The 19,164-nt window shown below is 42.3% G+C and overlaps 1 protein-coding gene across 5 annotated transcripts in view; it reads left to right on the top strand.

Annotated features, from left to right (window-relative positions):
• The window catches only part of ARSB (arylsulfatase B), a 162,841-nt gene that overhangs the window by 83,341 nt on the left and 60,336 nt on the right, over window positions 1-19,164 (top strand). For 4 of the 5 annotated variants that reach the window (XM_044384097.3, XM_057307254.1, XM_026498736.4 and 1 more), the window contains exon 6: window positions 12,033-12,103. In XM_044384097.3, coding sequence (XP_044240032.2) covers window positions 12,033-12,103 — 71 coding nt within the window. Of the gene's footprint in view, window positions 1-12,032; window positions 12,104-15,493; window positions 16,608-19,164 lie in introns of those variants that run through there. The other variant, XM_057307255.1, reaches the window with a different exon arrangement.

The raw sequence follows: 19,164 nt of genomic DNA, 5'->3' as shown, positions 1-19,164 counted from the left end.
CTTTATTCTGAATTATCTTCTCTCTTTTCATTTTTATTCTCTACATGCCTCATATATTTTCAGTTATATATACTACCCCTTCATTTCTGAGATTTTGTCTTTTCTTTTAGTTTCTTTCCTTAGTTCAGTGTCAGAGTTTTTTGATTCATTTTTTTTTATATTGGTAGTTGCTCATTTAATTATATTTAATTTATGTTGAAATTTTGTGTAACAGTTTTCTTCTGCATGTGGTTGTTTTTTTTGTTTTGTTTTGTTTTGTTGCCATGATAGGGGCAATGTTTTCATTTGCCAAAAGTTTTGATTCTCATCTCCTCTGGTAACTTTGTTTAGATGCTGAGTTCTTTTTGTTGTTCACGTTTTCATATGTCACCTTTTCCTCGACCTGTAATAGCAGGCAATCTATGGGGGTGGGCTTTTGATAGTTTAATTTAGTTCTTGGTTCAAGAACACCTTTTTCTACTGCTGTAGTGAAGTGCCCTTCTTAAAATAAATGTTGCCGCTATCTCTCTGGTCTGCCTTCTTGTGATTCTATGATGCTAGGTTCTTTCAGTAGGACCCTGATCTTTTGTCTCTTCCTTTTTTCCCCTTACCGTCCACTTTCTAAAAGACACCTGATCTTCAACTGCTCCTTTCAGAATTAGTGCCGCCTGAGACTGCCACTCTTGTCCTGCACACTGTCCAAGCCCTCCCTTTGGACTCCTCAGGTGCTAGTCCTCTGATCCACTTGGTATCAGACCTGTGTGTCAATCTTCTATCCCTCAGGGTGGGGCCCTTTTTTTCTGGGGTGTATTTTACCGGTACAGTCTGAGTCCTTCCCCTCCATGCCTCCTCACCCTCTTTTGCATGATGCCAGCCTGACTCTGCCCTGGTTGACCTTGGCACGGACTTGTCAGGTCTTAGATGATTATTTCCTCACAGCCACCCATGGTTTAAATACGTTCTGTCTCCCACTTATGTTATAGGCTTAGGCATTGGGTGATTTTACTTTCTTTCCTTTTTTTTTTTTTTTTAAGATTTTATTTATTAATTTGAGAGAGAACGAGCTGGGGGAAAGGTGGCGGGGGGAGAGAGAGAAGGGTGGGGGGGATAAGCAGACTTCCTGCTGAGCAGGGCATCTGATGTGGGACTCGATCCCAGGACTCTGGCATCATGACCTGAGCAGAAGGCAGATGCTTAATTGACTGAGCCACCCAGGCACCCCAGCTTTATTTACTTTTCATTATGGTTTCTAAAGAAAAGATGTGGAGAGATTAAAATTTAGATGGCTTCCATTATTCTGTGGAAATCTGGAAACTCACATGTTCTTAGGCTCTTTCTCCAGTTTAAGAAAAACAGCCCTAGGGTGTTATAGGCAACTGATGAATCACTACATTCTACCCCTGAAACTAATAATATAGTATATGTCAACTAAATTGAATTTAAATAAAAAATTTTTTAAAAGAAAAGAAAAACAGCCCTAGAAACTGTAAAGAAGCATTATAAGTATGTTTGATGAACTAAGGATGGTAGAGAATTCTAACCAGTAGCCCTGCATTCAAAGACTGCCGACTGAATATATATGTGTTTTTAAGTTAAAGCAAAATATTTAAGGAATGTTGTGTTATTTTTTTGATTCTCTACTTCACCAACATTTTTTATAAAACAGCTTCTACCCTGGGGCACCTGGATGGCTCAGTCAGTGAAGCGTCTGCCTTCAGCTCAGGTCATGGTCCCAGGGTCCTGGGCTGGAGTCCTGCATCCATCTCCCTGCTCAGTGGGAGGTCTGCTTCTCCCTCTCCCTCTGCCCCTATCCCCCAGCTTGTGCGCTGTCTCTCTCTCAAATAAATAAACAAAAATCTTAAAAAAAAAAAAATCTTAAAAAAAAAAAGGAGCCTCTACCCTAAGGCCGCAGTATGTAGTGCTCTAGGGGTTGGTTCAGATTTGGGGGTGTTTTTGGTTAGTTGACTTCACATGCAAGGATGCTACGTGTTATGCCTCCTTTCCTCTGTTTCCTCTTACGTAGTCTAGCGTTTGCCGCCTGGGCGGACATAGGGCGGGATGTAACTGGGGGTGAAGGAGGAAAAACGTGATGGGCTAGTTCTGAAGACGCCTCACGGGAAATCATTGCCCATTTTTTCTTTAGTGCGATCTCTGAGTCCCAGAGCTAGAGGTAGACAAAGCAAAGCCATCTTTTTTCTGTTTTCTTTGGGATCAGTTTTTGATTCTTATGGTAGAACCCAAGAATATGTTGTTAATCTCTGCAGCATTGGCGTTAGTGAAAATCCCCTGGAGACTTTGGCATCTGGTCTTCTCTTTAGTTTCCAGTGCTCTTGCCAGTTTTCATCTTTTTGTAATTCTTTATGGGTATTATCATGGAAATTGGAAGAAAGGCATATTAGGCCCTGCTGGTTTGCCCTGATTCTAACCCACAAGTCCTACCAATTATTTTTCAGTAATGAAAAGGAAAAGACTATATTTGGGAGTGATTCCGTTATTTTTAATAATATTACATATTTCTTCAGTAGTCTACTTTAAAAATTTAATAAGATTTCTTAATAAAAATGTCCATGAAAGTAATCTCTCCATATATAACTCTATATCAAATGAATTTAAGGTATATATTTCCTCACCAAATTTAGTCAAAATCTTATAATTCCCATGCCTAACCTCTTTATTCATGGTTATGTTTGCATGTTAAAATGGCTTTTCAAGGAGCATGGGATTTCCACAAACCTTATATCACCTGGGCCCACATAACAAGGCAAAGAAATCTCACCAGGAGTTTCACTGGTACCGTTGACGCTTGAACAACACAGGTTTAACTTCACGGGTCTACTCATACACGGATTTTTTAATATAAATACAGTGCATTACACTAAATGTATTTTCCTTATGATTCTCTTAATAACATTTCTTTTTTCTAGTTTACTTGATTGTAAGAATACAGTTTATGATACACAAAGCATACAAAATGTGTGTTAATCAACTGTTTACATTATCAGTAAGGGTTCTGGTTGATAGTAAACTATTAATAGTTAAGTTCTGGGGGAGTCAGAACTTGTACATGGATTTTTGACTGCCCAGGGGGTCAGCACCCCTAGCCCTTACATTGTTCAAGGGTCAACTGTATGATGGCTCAAAAGTGTGAGCTCTGTGGGTAGATCTGGTTCACATCTTATCTCCATTTGATATTTGTGTGACCTTGGGCAAGTTACTTAACACTTGCAAGCATCAGTTCCCTCATGTGTAAAATGTAACATTAGTAGTTCCTACCTCACAGGCACTTCTGTGAGGGTTTAGGGAAAGAAATGTATAAAAACACCCAGCGCAGTGCCTGGAACGCAGTCACGACTCAGTGGCTGGACATGAAGATGGTGACAGTGATGACGGTGCTCACGGAGAGGGAACAGGATGGACATTACTCAGGGTGTGTCTTGAATTTTTTAATCAGTAACTCTTTTTTTTTTTCCCCCAAATTTCTTCTCAGAAAATATCATCATGGCTATTTCTGTTGCTAAAAATTTGATCCTGCTTTTCAGGGTGTGCCTTTTTTATGACAGATGGTCAGCAGCTAGTGGTAAAATGAATATGGAATGTAATAGTATTTCATTTATTTATGGGAAATATGTTACTGCCCCACCCTTCAATGATTTGGAAAATGAAAGTCAAAAACTGGAAAGTCTATTTATAAATGGACAGTGCTGTGATCTCAGTGTCTGAAACTGTAGACTTTTAGAAAATATTTATAGCCTATTGGAAACTAGTCACTGATCAGTGTCTTCTTGTCCTGTTATTTTTAAAGCTAATCCAGAGAATATGACATTTGAGGTAAATTAAAATTGAATACTAACATGTCATCAAGGATAATTAACTTCGGATGCCTGGGTGGCTCAGTCTTTTAAGTGTCTGCCTTTGGCTCAGGTCATGATCTCAGGGTCCTGGGATCAAGTCCCGCATCAGGCTCAGTAGGCTCAGGCTCTCTCTCTGCCTGCCGCTCCCCCTGCTTGTGCTCACTCGCTCTCTCTGACGAATAAATAAATAAAATCTTTTTTTAAAAGATAATTAACTGTATACCATTTTACATAAGTTTTTAAGAGAAGATGGAGAAAAGGATTCTCTCTCTTGTTAATAGAGGCATTTGAAGTTAATAGAGATACTTGGTAATGGTGCCTTGAAAATAAGCTGAATGAATGGAAACGTACGACATTCAAGGAGATACTGAGGCCACGTGTGCATCTTACTAAGGAGACAGTTTAGCATAGTGGTTAGAAGTGAGGGATTCAGGAGTCAGTCAGAAACTGCCCGAGTTTCAAAGCCAGTTCCAGACCCTGCTTAGCAACATGATCTTGCAAGTCACTTAACCGCTCTGTGCTCTTGTATCTATGTCACAGTGTCAAGGATTCAATATGATAATACATGTAAAGCATTTAAAATGATATGTGGCACATAATAAATGCTTTATAAATGCCTGGCCAAAACAAAGAAATCCCCAAATCACTCCAGTTTGGTTGTTATGGACATGGATGAAACATGCCCATTTCACTGGTTTAGAGATGGGTCTCTGTCATTAAGTGGTCAATGTGAACAACATGTTACAGTTCCTTCTCTTTACATAACTTTTTGCCTACTCACTGCCGTAGTCATTCATGTAAGCAGGGGTGGGTAGTGAGCATCGTGCAGTAAGGATCCTTGAGCAGTCCCATGGGTGCCTACCTTAAGAAGCTAATCAGAGGGGGCTGCTTTGTCCCTATGACTCTGGAGCCCAAACATTTGCCATAGTAAAACCCCGCACTACCTTGCGATAATGAAACGAGGTCATTGCATGAACTTGTATCATTGTTGGAAAATCATTTCGCATGAATATCATCAGTCATTATTCAGAGATTTAAATGTCACCAATGGAATCAACAGTCTAATGAAGATAGTGTTGCCTGTACAGCAAACTATATCATACGCTTAATCTGAAAAGTAGGGAAAATCCCTAGATAACTGATGACACTGTATCTTTTTATATGAAGTTCATGATGAGTAGACTGTGTGACTTAGCTATATTTGACACTGACACATTTCTACAATGAGACTCTCACAAGGGAGGGACTACTGTAACATGCCTTAAAAATTAAAGTTATAACTATACCAGTAGGTTTCATGAGGGTAATTCTTGCCAGCAAGAAGAATGGATAGGGATATTAATGTTTCCTTGTATCTACATATTATTCTTCTATCTGTGTCTCAGGTTATAGTCTTGTAATTCTGGTTGTGGTATTTCCATGTCTGCAGAATCGGGATCCACATTTCGTAATAAAAGGTGTTCTTGTTTTTAAGCTACCAGCTTATTCAGCACGTACTACATCCCAAGCTTTCTGGCTGTGCGCTTTATGCCTTACTCAATTCTAACAATTCTGAAAGTGGAGACTTTGATCCACATTCTGCTGGTGAGGAAACAAGGCTCCCGTTTATAAAACCTCGCGGACTTGAGATGCAGACCCTGAAAGGCTGTGCCCTTAAAGACGATGCAAGACTGCATGTGAGAGAGTGAGGCCTTCAGAACTGGTCGGAAGACCATAAATTACCGAAACAACTGACAGCGTCCACTTTCTGGTATTTTGGTTGTATGGAAATAACACTTCGGCACAGTATAATGGACAGGTAATCATGAAATGCTGCGATATTTGTAGCATTACCTATAAATGCATAGATACATGTAGAAGATAAAAGCTAACACAGAACAATGATCAGTCCCATAAGCCTTTATGAGTTTGATGAAGCCACTGTTTATTTGTAACATTGTGATCACACAGCTGATGTTGCTGAAAACTGTCATGAACATGCAAAGCACTTTCTTTTTTCCATCTCACTTTGGTACACGTACCTTTGAGGAAGAAATTGTATTATACGCAAGAAGGGATGTGTTCAAAGTCCTTATATCCCTACACAGGGACAAATTAAAGGGACTGATTGTAGGAAGTTATCAATGGTTTTCTTTTTTTTTTTTTTTAAAGATTTATTTATTTATTCGACAGAGATAGAGACAGCCGGCGAGAGAGGGAACACAAGCAGGGGGAGTGGGAGAGGAAGAAGCAGGCTCCCAGCAGAGGAGCCTGATGTGGGGCTCGATCCCAGGACTCCGGGATCATGCCCTGAGCCGAAGGCAGACGCCCAACGACTGAGCCACCCAGGCGCCCCTATCAATGGTTTTCTTAAGATACTTTCTGAGGAACTGGGACTTCCTTTCAAGGGGAAGCCATTATCATTATACATGCGCTCATTACATAAGTGTTGTAGAAGCTAGTCACCCATCCTTTCCTCCGTAGAAGAAAACCAAGAATTTAGAACATATAATCAAATGTGTTGACTTCATATAACAAGGCTCAAGATTACTGATTCTCACCCTGAGCTGTGTGTTAGAATCAGCTGCATTTGTGACAAGGGTACCAACATAGTTCAACTGGGAAAGCATAATCTTCTCAATAAATGGTACTGGAATAACTGGATATCCAATGCAAAAGAATGAAATTGGATCCTTACCTCACAGCATACACAAAAATTAACTTAAAATGGATCCGAGACCTGGGACATCTGGGTAGCTCAGTTGGTTGGGTGGTTAACTCTTGGTTTGGGCTTGGGTCATGATCTTGGGGTCCTGGGATTGAGCCCCACGTCAGGCTCTATGCTCAGTGGGGAGTCTACTTCACGATTCTCTCTCTCCCTCTGCCCCTCCCCCTGCATGCTCTCTCTCTCTCTCTCAACTAAATAGATAAATCTTTTTTAAAAAATGGATCAGAGACCTCACTGTAAGAGCTAAAACTATAACAATCTTTTTTTTTTTTTTAAGATTTTATTTTTTTATTTGACAGAGATAGAGACAGCCAGCGAGAGAGGGAACACAAGCAGGGGGAGTGGGAGAGGAAGAAGCAGGCTCATAGCGGAGGAGCCTGATGTGGGGCTCGATCCCATAACGCCGGGATCACGCCCTGAGCCAAAGGCAGACGCTTAACCGCTGTGCCACCCAGGCGCCCCTAAAACTATAACAATCTTAAAAGAATATGTAGGAATAAATCTCTGTGACCCTGGATTAAGCAATGGTTTTGTAGATAAAATACCAAAAGCAACAAAAGGAAAAATAGATAAGTTGTACCACATCAAAATTTTCAACTTTTGTTCTGCAAATGATACTATAAAGAGAGCAAAAAGACAACCCAGAGAATTAGGGGAAATATTAACCAATCATACATCTGATATGGGAGTTGGATCCAGAATATATGCAACCCAATTACAAGAAGACAAACCAAATAAAAAATGAGCAAAGTATCTGAATAGATATTTCTCTAAAGAAGCTTTACAAATAGTAGATATTCATACGAAGGTGAAAATGTAAGTCAAAACCACAGTGAGATACCACTTCATACCAACTAAGATGGCTATAATCAAGAAGACAGCCATTAACAAGTGGTGACGAGGATGTGGAGACATTCGAATGCTCACACACAGCCACTGAGAATGTAAATGGTACAGCTGCCTTGGAAGACAGTTCTGCATGTCCTTAAAAGTTTAAATATGGAATTACCATATGACCCAGCAAGTCCCCTCCTAGATATATATCCCAGAGAAATGAAAACAAACGTCCATACAAAACCTTGTATGTGAACATACATAACAGCATTATTCACGGTAGCCAAAATGTGAAAACAATCCAGATGTCTGTCCACTGATGAATGGATGAAGAAAACATGTTATATCCATACAATGAAATATTATTCAGCCATATAAAGGAATGAAGTAGAAATACGTGCTACAACATGGCTGAACCATGAAGGCGGTATGCTAGGTGAAAGAAGCCATCCAGTAGGCCACGTATTTTATGATTCCATTTTTTTCTTTTAAGATTTTATCTATTTACTTGAGAGAGAGAGTGAACAAGAGAGACAACACGACCAGGGGCAGATGGGGAGGGAGAAGCAGACACCCCTGCCAAGTCGATCCCAGGACTTTGACATCGTGACCTGAGCCGAAGGCAGGGACTTAACTGCTTAACAGACTGAGCCACCCAGGCGCCCCTCTGTGATTCCATTCATATGAATATCTAGAATAGGCAAGTCTGTAGGAACACAATAGATTAGTGATTGCCCTGGGCTGCAAGGAGGGTAGGAGAGACAAACTGAAGGGTAGCTGCTAATGGGTACACAATTTTTATTTAGCAGGGGAGAAAAATAATCTAAGATTGTGTTGATGGTTGTACAACTCTGTGTATATGCTAGAAATGTTTAACCGTACACTTTAAGTGGGTGAATTGTATGATATATAAATTGTATTTTAATAAAGCTAATTTTAAGAAAAATTTACTTTTATAAATATTATATTTATAATATATAATGTATGTTATGTTACATGTATATAACATACATTATATATTATAAATATAATATTTATAAATGCTATATTTATTATAATAATATATACTATTGTTATATTTACTTTTATAAATCTACATGCCGAGGCTGAAGTACATGTCAGTGAGATCACTCCCTTGTGGTGGAATCCAAGCATCACTAGTTTTTAAAGCTCCCCAGGGTGACTGCATTGTATAGCCAAGGTCAAGAATCATTGCTCCAGAAGCAGGTCTAAACATGAATTTCTAATTTAGGAAACTCCAGAAGAGTTGCAGTCCCTTGTTAGGGGATTCCAGGAGATGTCCTCCAGTCTTGCTACTCAAAGTGTGGTCCTCAGAGCGGCAGCAACAGTACTACCTGGGAACCTGTTAGAAATGCAGATTCCTGGGGTGCCTGGGTAGCTCAGTTGGTTAAGTGTCTACCTTTGGCTTAGGTCATGATCCCAGAGTCCTGAGACTGAGTCCCGCGTCAGGCTCCTTGCTCAGCTGGGAATCTGCTTCTTCCTTTCCCTCTGCCCTTCCCCCCAACTCTCTCTCTCAAAATAAATGAATATTAAATAAATAAATAAATATTTTAAAAATCTTAAATTTTTCTTGATTGCAATAATAATACATGCTAGTTATAAAAATCAAAAGTCCTTGGTAACCTCACCCCACCCATCCATCCACTCCAGTTAAGTTTGGTGTATATTTTTCCATATTTCCATAATTACTTCCCATGTCGGTATGCATCTTTTAAAAAATCCACCCAGAGGTATTTCTAAAATCCATCATTTTCCAAAAGGCTAGCCCCACGGAATTGGTACATAGGCTTATCTGGGTTGTTTTTGTTTTTGTTTTTAAGATTTTATTTATTTATTTATTTGACAGAGAGAGACAGCCAGCGAGCGAGGGAACACAAGCAGGGGAGTGGGAGAGGAAGAAGCAGCCTCCCAGTGGAGGAGCCCGATGTGGGGCTCGATCCCAGAATGCCAGGATCACGCCCTGAGCTGAAGGCAGACACTTAACAACTGAGCCACCCAGGCACCCCTTATCTGGGGTTTTAACAACTTTTTATATTTCGAGGTGAAGTAACCCAAGAGTTCAGTATTTTATTCAGGTCCCTAAATGTACATTTGGTTTCCTTGATTTATTTAATAACTCGGAGTGACTAAGAATGTTTGGTCATTGTTTTAATTACTAATCACATACTGTGTCTTCTTGTCTCATATCTCTAACCACATCCTTATCAAAATATTCTGATTACTACATTTTAAGAAGTAGTGTCACAACATACGTAAGAGAACTGGTTGTTTTTTGTTGTTGTTGTTCCTGTTTGCAGCGTGGTGATTCTGCCTGTGAAGATTTTTCCCAGCAAATAATCCGTCACCAGGATTACTCACAGACTCCAGTATTCAAAATGTCATCTCTTAAGTTTCCTTATTTTGAAATATCTGTGGCTCTTCTGAATAATGCAAAAAAATATGAATGAGTGAATAACATAACAGAGAAACTCTTTCCAAAAGGTATTAGAAAAATACCCTTTATTTAACTGTGCCTAATGCTTTGGGGTACTCCAGTGAACTATGCTTTTAAAGACTGGTTGTGTACTAATACCTTGGCCCTGAAATTTTTGGGTCTTCTTTTGAATTGGATGAATTTTGTTTGGGTTTTTTGGTAGTCCAGAAAAATTCTATCCTCTTTATTTTCAAGTTACCTTAAATTTTTAACATGCAAATTTTATTTAGCTAAATCTAAATTTCATCAGTAATATTAACTTCTTCTGAACAATATGAAGACTTCATAAAATGTATTCATTCCGATTTCCCCTCCTGACTTACTTGCTATAATTATCATTCTGATTTTCACTCTATTTGCATTAAACCCACAATTTAGACATTATCGTCGTCGTCATCATCATCATCATCATCATCATCCTGTTTAGCTTTTCTCACGTTCACCATTTTGTTTGCTAATCATCTTCTTGCATTCAGAGTTTCTGGAATCAAACTCGCATTCCTGTCATTTTGGACTGGTTGACAGTCTTCAGGACAATCAGATAGTTAGTTACCTCAAGAAGAAAATGAGAAGAGTTCTGGGAAATATGCCCCCTCTCCCCAACAGGGCTGCCTCCTGTGCCCCCAGGACTAGGGGCATCCCTGTGTATTTCCTCCCACTCTCTAGTTAGTGTGTTTTATGGAGTAGAGAAGAACAAGGAAATCTGATAGAATACTAAAGTTAAAAACATTCCATTTGAAGAGCTGTCATGTTTTTCTGAGATCATATTCTTCCTACCTTTTTTGCTATTAAAATTATCTTTATTTTAGGGGCATCTGGGTGGCTCAGTCGCTTAAGCATCCAACTCTTGATTTCGGCTCAGTTCACGATCTCAGGGTTGTGATATGGAGCCCTGAGTCTCCCTCTGCTGGGCGTGAAGGTTGCTTAAGATTCTCTCTCTCCCTTCCATCTTCACCCTGCCCCCTCTCTCTCTCCCTCTCTTAAAAAAAAAAAAATCTTTATTTTATCATATAATGGTGATGGTAGTCGAAGTTCGGGGTTTTTGTAAATTAAATTATGTCTTAAAATTTTTTTACTTGGCCAATCGTATTGCCAATCACAACCCAGATTTTTTGAAATTTTATGGACCTTGAAATCCCAAGCCACTGCCATAGACAGCCACCTGTGATTTCGAGGTATGGATATTGGGTTGCCTGAAAACATGTCCTCTTGGTTGCATCAGGGACCTTAATGGTTTTTCAGGTGTATACAAATCCTACAGTATTAACAGTACTTTGCAGCCTTTTATTGGGTTATCAAGCAGTCCTTAGTACTCTCCCAACGATTGAAATTATTTTTACATGAGGCTGAGTCTATACTAGCAAAATGTCCCGGGTCTATCATGCACGCCCCACATATATCTGGTGATGTTAATGCTCCCAATTTTTTTTTTTTTTGATGATTTTATTTATTTGAGAGAGAGAGAGAGAGGAGTGAGCAGGAGGGAAAGGGAACGAGAAACTGGAGGAGACTCCACACCGAGCACAGAGCCTGATGCAGGGCTTGATCCCATGACGTTGAGATCATGACCTGAGCCAAAACCAAGAGTCGGATGCTTAACGGACTGAGCCAACCAGGCGCCCTAATGCTCCCAATTTTTTAAGAACACCATTTTGAGAGCCACATAATCTAATATTTGGCCAATACCTTTGTGTCTGCCTTACTCATAACATAAGGGGTTGGACCGTGATCCCCAAGTTTCTTTTCTCCACTAATGTAGGCTGTGATTGTAGTACCGATGCCACCATCCTGGTAGATGTTCTTTCCTCATCCCCCTGTGAACGGTCAGTGTGAAGTCTACACAGAGTGACTTGAGTTCTCATTTCCCTTCGTAAAGAATACTCATGTATAAACACAGCCACAGTGTTTTATTGCATAAGAGTGTTTTTTAATTGTCATATGCTTGACACTGACAGTCTTGTTAGATGTTCAGTCATTACTGTAATGTAGACAAATAATGATGAATTAAAGATGCACCGAGTACAGATTTTGGAGATCTCTGAATTCATGACAAAGTTGTTAATTGGCAAGCTTGTTATTTCCTGTAAGTACAAGGAAAAGAAGCGTTAAAAGTTATCCTATTAATTTGAGAGAGGAAATTAACATTTCCTAAAAAATTCTCTTCTAGCGAAGGAAGCCCGTCCCCCAGAATGGAGCTGCTGCATAATATCGACCCAAACTTCGTGGATATTTCACCATGTGAGTACCTCATTTATCGCTACTAAACTCAATCTCTTCAGCTCGCGAGGATATTTTTATTGCCTAGTGTGTCTCCAGCCTCACTTTCTCCTTTTCCACTTGAGTTTGCTGTCAGGATAAACAGTTCTCCATAATACCTGTTGTACTGACCTCCCCGTGTCTTTGGTACCACGGATGGTAAATGCTGTTCTTGGCTCTGCCACTTACTGGCTATATGACCTTCAAGCCGTTTCATCTCCCTGCCTCCGCTTTCATAGGATCTCAGAGGCCCTCGCTCACTGGGAATGTCATGCTGTTGTTGCTCTCTTCTCACTTGAGAGCTCCAGAGCCTTCTTCCAGGAAGCCAAAGGTCAGATGAGCCGCCACATCATCTGATGGAACTGGCCAGGTGCTGCCCAGCACCTGCTGTGTCTCACAGGTGTGACTTACCTAGCAATCCTGGAAGTCATTTGGCTTGATTTTGTCTCCTGCCTAAGTTAAGCCGTAGGTAGCCCCATTAATTCTTCAGGGAAAGAGGCCATTTGTGCTCTCGGATCACAACAGGTTGTAATAGTCCTGTGTAAATACCATGCTCGTGGCCCTGTGAACCCTAACCTAGTGAGTTTGGGTCTGGAAAGCTGTAACTCTTAGGGCCTTTGTCCAGCCTCCATTATCAGGCCTCAACTCCAGACTCTAAATTTAGAAAACAGTGCTCTTCCATCCCATTCATCCCCTTGGGTGCTCACATGCCCTTCTTTCTAGACATACTGCCACCCTCTTCATTCATTCCGTTAAGAATTCCTGACTTCTTTGTCCTCTCCAGTCTGTGCCACAGCCTGGCCTGGGATTTGCCTGCTCAGGCAACAGCCTCACAGTGGTTGTGTATCAGCGGGCACTTGAGGCCCCCCTCACGCCCCCAGCCGCCTCCAGCCACTCCTTGCCCCGTGAGACACTTGCCTTTTCCAGGCATGTAGATCGTCATTTTTTGTCTTGAATATGCTTTTCTCTGTGGCTGAAACACGTTTCCCTGACCTTCCACAATTTTTCCTCATCCCTTAAAACTCCATACAAATGTCCCATGTGTGTGAATGCTTCTTGGAAGCCCAGAAAGTCCTTCCTTAGCGTCCTCTTGTATGTATCTGTGCATAAAGCCTGCAGCAAATTCCCTTGTACGTGCCTTCATTTCCCACCAAGGTGAGAGCTCCTGCAAGTCAGGGTCTGTGTCTTATTTATCTTCTCATCCTCCTACGTTAACATGAGTACCCATCACTGGGTAGGCCCTCAGTGATGATTACTTGATGACTCATGGAAGAGTGTTGGACCAAAGTGGAAAAGAAATGGTCTGAGGCAGGGAGGATGGCTATCGTGTGGAGAAATTGCTATTTCTATTGGAGTAACTTATGTCAGTGAAAGAGGCAAGGGTGTGTGGCTTTCGAACACTTGAAATGTAGCTAATTGTGAATTGAGATGTGCTGCAAGTATAAAATACACATCGGATTTTGAAGACTTAGTATGAAAAATGTGAAATATGTCATAATATATATTTACTACTTATTGAAATAACAATATTTTAGATATGTTGAATTAAATTTATTATTAATTTCACCTTTTTCCTTTTCCTTTTTTATGTGGTTAATAGAGAATTTAAAATTACATGTGAATTTGCATTGCATTTCTGTTAGGCTAGATTGTTCTAGCAGGTTCTGGAAAGTGACTGGATCCGCTGTGTCGGGGGAGCACAGACCCGTGACTACTTACTGTGGCCACGACATCCACGGTTTCTAACCTTTTCTCCACCCCAGCCTACCAAAGGGGGGTGACGCATTCTAGTCTATCACCAGCTTACTAGAGCAGTCATTCATAAGCAGTGATATCAGAATCTCTGGGGGTGGCCAGGAGGGAAGAGGGGAAGCAGCAAGGGTTTTTAAAACCTCTAGGTAGTTGAATGCACTGGGAACCCCGTATGATGTCCACGGATGTGCTGAAGACGCGGCACACACTAATGGCTGTCGGCTGTCCTTACCAAGTTCCATCTGCAAGTGAACAGGCCCCTCCCCTCACCAAGCTGAATGTTTCTTTTTTTTTTTTTTTTAAAGATTTTATTTATTTATTTGACAGAGAGACAGCCAGCGAGAGAGGGAACACAAGCAGGGGGAGTGGGAGAGGAAGAAGCAGGCTCACAGTGGAGGAGCCTGATGTGGGGCTCGATCCCATAACGCTGGGATCACGCCCTGAGCCAAAGGCAGACGCTTAACCACTGTGCCACCCAGGCGCCCCCAAGCTGAATGTTTCTTAGTATCAGAAATGGGGGCTCAGTCAGTTAGGTGTCCGAATCTTGGTTTGGGCTCAGGTCATGATCTCAAGGTCGTGAGATTGAGCCCCATGTTGGGCTCCATGCTGGGCATGGAGTCTGCTGAAGATTCTCTCTCCCCCTGTCCCTCTGCCCCTCCCCCCACTTGCGTGTGCACGCTGTTTCTCTGCAAGAAAGAGAGAAAGAGAGAAAGGACGAACTGGGAACTTGCGTTCTGTGTTTCCATGTAACCCGGCCACAGCGCTGCTGGCTGCAGAGCTCCTAGTACAACCTGCTGTGGTTTTTGCTACCTTCCCCACAGTGCCCCAGCTCAATCCCAGCACAGGTGCAAGGTTTCTCCGGTATAAAAGTTAAGGAGGGCATGGAAATCAGAATAGTGAATCATTTTAGTTTTGCCACCCATAGCTTATAAGGCCTTAACCAAGTCCCTCCACTTTTCCCACATATTAAATGATGGACTTACGATGACCCTTTATTGCTGTCCCAAGTTCAGGGACATTTTCTGGCCTTCTGCTGCCCCCCCCACCTTGAAGCCCACTCCAGGCCTCCCTGTTGGCCTTCGCTGTCAACCAGGGACTCTTGCTCTGACTCCTGCTTGTAACGAGGGACATTGTCCGCCGTCGGCATCCACATAGAACCACATTCACCGTCGGTCCGCAGAAACAGGGCATTCACTTCTGTCTCTGCCTGCAAGTAGCAAAGTGCCCCTCCTCACACATATGCAACACCTTGGGCTTTTCTCCCCAGTTTTTATCTTCATATAGACCCACTGTGCAGCAGAAGCTAAAAAAAGGAGCACTATCTTTGGGGGCCCGCTCCTTCACAGAAGATGATTCCAGCACGTTTCCTTTTCTGTGCAGTTAATTTGGGGGGGATTAAATCCAGCTCTAAGAAAATATGTATTTATAGGACAACAACCAAGTCTGTGAATCCTATTTATAGAGTATGTTTTCTGAATATGTTCTAGAGGCTTTGTGGGATGCAATCATATAGCAGCCAGTAGAGCATACATTACAGATTCACAGTCGAGTCAGTGTTATCACAGAACCGTGTCTTTGGTTTCTAACTCCAACGCTTCCTGGATTGTTCGTCTTTACTAGGGCACAAGACGGTGGCATTCTATCTCTACCCTCCCAAAAGCCACTTCACCAGTCTCCTCACCTGTGAAGCGAAGATTGAACTAAATGATGTCTCAAGTCCCTTCCGCTTCAACAATCTGTGGGTCTCTGTATAAATAGGATCTCAAAGGAGCAAAGCTGCTGACTCAGTTTCTCTCCTTTTCCCCCCCCCGGCACTCATTACTAAGCAGTGACATAGCCAAAGGCGTGGTTGTACATAGATAGATACAAGTGAAAATGTTAGAAACATTATAAGTGCTGGAGTAATTTGAATTATAGGATTTCGTTATTACTACACCCTTCGCACTTTTCTGATCCCTGTTCTAAAACATCACTGCATCACTCCACTTTTCCATCTGCCCTCTGCCCTTTAGTGGGTCTTTTTGGGGGTTGTGGACCAGTGTCTCGTCCTATCACGAATCAGAGGGACAGGCATTAGACATTTCCCGGGGGAGCCCTACCTTCTAAGTAATACCACATCCCCTCAGAAGCTGGCCTTTTGGGGTTTAGCAGCTCTATCCCCTCCCTCTTATTCTAAGAGTACAGGGTGCCCCCAAAGGCGCTTCTTACTGGTGGAGTTGGGGCTTTTTTCATGGCCACATACCCTAGGTACATGTGGGTTGGGTATGAATAATAAAGATATTCCCAGAAGACTGGGACACACACAGGCACACTCCAGAGGTGTCATAGGCTTCCCCATAGACCAGGAGATTCCCTAGTAAAGCTTAAACATTCTCAAAGAGCCACAGATCACACCCATTAGGATGGCTACTATGAAAAGAAAGGAAAGAAAGGAAGAAAGAAAAAAGGAAGGCAAATAACAAGTGTTGGTGAGGATGTGGAGAAATGGGAACGCTTAGGCACTGTTGGTGGGATGAAAGGGTAAATAAAATGTGGGATATGCATACAGTGGGCCTTAAAAAGGCCTTAAAAAGGAAGGAAATTCTGGCACGTGCTACACCATGGATGAAACTGGAGAACGTTTGTGAAATAAGCCAGTCACAAAAAGACAAATACTGCATGATTCCACCTACATGTGGTACCTCGTAAAGTCAAAATTATAGAGACAGAAAGTAGAATAGGGGCTGCCAGGGGCTGGCGGGGACGAGACGGGGAGTCCGTGTTTAATGGGTGTAGTTTCAGTTTTGCAAGATGAAAAGAGTTCTGTGGGTGGGGGTGGTGAAGGCTGCACAACCGTGTGAATGTACTTAGTACCACTGAGCTGTACATTTAAAAACAGTCAAAATGGTAAATTTTATATATTTTTTACCACAGTTAAAAATAAATAAATGTAAAATGTAAAACCAAAGAAAAAAGAAAGCATAGAAATTCATGAGGCCAGGGTCTGTATCTTTTTCATTTACTGCCACATCCCCCGTGCTTTGCGCAGAGCCTGCCATCACAGCCGGCAAATACTTGTTGATGAACGATAATAGAGCACCAGGTTAAAGTCATTGTCTTACCATCTCTTAGCCTTTCCTGAGCCTAAAGATATCCCCGGATGGCAGTTCACACCCACCTTTTAATCCCTGAGCTTGCATCTTACATTTTGTTCCTAAATAAATATAATTACATTAAAATTTAGAAGTGGCCGGTGACCATTAACATTATCATATACGGCTTATACTACTTACACTACTTGAAACTACTTATCCAACTTATAAATGCCCACCCTCCGTCTTGCCTGCATTGAAAATATCAGAAGAGAGGATGTGGGATTTTCCCTCCCTTTCTTCAGTCCTTTCTCTAGACCTCTGTGAGAGACAAACGTATATATTTATAAAGTCCCTGTCCATGTGCTCGGCTCGGCCTGACTTCCGCTCGGAGACCAGGGCCCTGCTGCTTCTGCTCTGTTTCTTTGTGCTCCCTCCTTGGCAAGTCCCCTTGCATTGTTTCATTGTTCTCTGTCCTCTCCGTGCCCCAAATCTGGCTCTGCTTTGATCTCCACCTCGCCCCTCACCCCCGTGGCCAGTGTCAGACATGTGGGCTGTAATTGCTTTCCTGTGTGCTTTGAGGAAACTTTATTCATCTTCAGAGGCTTTGTTCTGAGATAACCTTGGGCAGACATGTTTTGGTCTCTGTTCAGATAGTATCTTTTTCTCTTCCCTCCTTCCTTTCTAAGAACATATCCTAAGAATTATTTATTCCCTTGTGTCTTTAAAATATTTCTTTCTAGGGGCGCCTGGGTGGCTCAGTTGGTTAAGTGTCTTCCTTCGGCTCAGGTCATGATCTCAGGGTCCTGGGATCAAGCCCTGCATCGGGCTCCCTGCTCAGCGGGGAGTCTCCTTCTCCCTCTGCCCCTCCCCCTCCCCCTCCTACTCATGTTCTCTCTCTCTCTCAAATACATAAATAAAATATTTCTTTCTAGCAGGCTGACCTAGACCCAGTGTCCTTCTCGAGCAGTACAGGGTAGTCAGTGGAGGAGACCTGTGAGATCCCAAGGGACAGGGATGATGCCATTTAAGCTCATTCATGGGAAGCCTGGAACTATCGAAGGTGGTAGGGAGCTGCCCAGATTCCAAGTCAGGCCCTGAGATCCTGCCCAGCTCGATGAGCTTCTGAGGAGCACCAGCTCCAAACCCCCTTAGGTTCTAGCCAGCATGCCTTAGACCATGAGGAGAAATCATCTCAAAGGAGTTAGTTCACGTTAGAGGAAATATATACACCCAACCCCAGGCACCGGCCTTGACATGCACTGTTCTGAAGTAATGAGCCTCCTCCATCTGAGACCACAACTCACCTGGGAAGTCGGATGTGACATTCTGTGTATCGTGAGAATTCTCACGCACATCCGGTTGTGCAATGTATACATGTACACCTGACACGCATGCATGCGTCCAAAGCACTCGGATTCTTCTGGTAAGAGCTTGATCATAGATGAAGGGCACTGACAGATGTTAGCATTTTCCATACCACCAAAGGCCAAGTCTTCAAAGTGATCCCGTACAGCTTTGTTACTATTTCATTTAAAAGGCCTCTTTTCTTTAAAGGTTATAATGAGATGTTATTTCCGCTCTTGATTACAGAGCGAAAGAAGAGTCTTTCCCTCCCTCTCTCTCACACACTCATTTTCTGTGGTAAAATTGCCAATTCTGTACACAAGATCTAAGAGCTGTCCAGGTTTGCCTGCTTGGAGCGGCTCCCTGTTTCCTCTCTAGAGCAACATTCAGTCCATTTCTGAGATGATTTATTCAACAGGTACAAGCTAGGTACTCGTGTAGGTACTGGAGATCAGTTAGACTAAGTTTTGTCAGAAGCCGGTCTAGAAGAGGCCATGGACACAGCCTCTCACTTCCCTGCTTGCTGGCTCTCTGTGGTCCCCAGCTGCCCACAGCTGCGTGCGGACGCCTGAGCCTGCCAGCTATGACCTCCGTAATTCAGCTTACACGACCCCTCGGCACTGTTGCAGTGCCCACCTTCAGCTACCGTCATCGTGCTGTGCCTGACACTTCTCTAGGGACCTGTTCCCATCCCTCCCTCCTCCTCCGTGAAGCTCTGCTGAGCCCTCCAGACTTGAGTCTCTTGGGCTACTCAAGCATCCTAGGACACTGAGCTCTTGCTACCTCAGACGCAGTTGTATAGATTCTTGTGTTTTCCCCATCCAGAGCTGTCAGTTCCCAGGAGGGCAAGATTTGATCTCGAACTCTCTCAAC

The sequence above is a fragment of the Ursus arctos genome, unplaced genomic scaffold, assembly GCF_023065955.2.
Source record: "Ursus arctos isolate Adak ecotype North America unplaced genomic scaffold, UrsArc2.0 scaffold_5, whole genome shotgun sequence".
Lineage (NCBI taxonomy): Eukaryota > Metazoa > Chordata > Mammalia > Carnivora > Ursidae > Ursus > Ursus arctos.
This window is presented reverse-complemented; position numbering and strand designations above follow the sequence as displayed.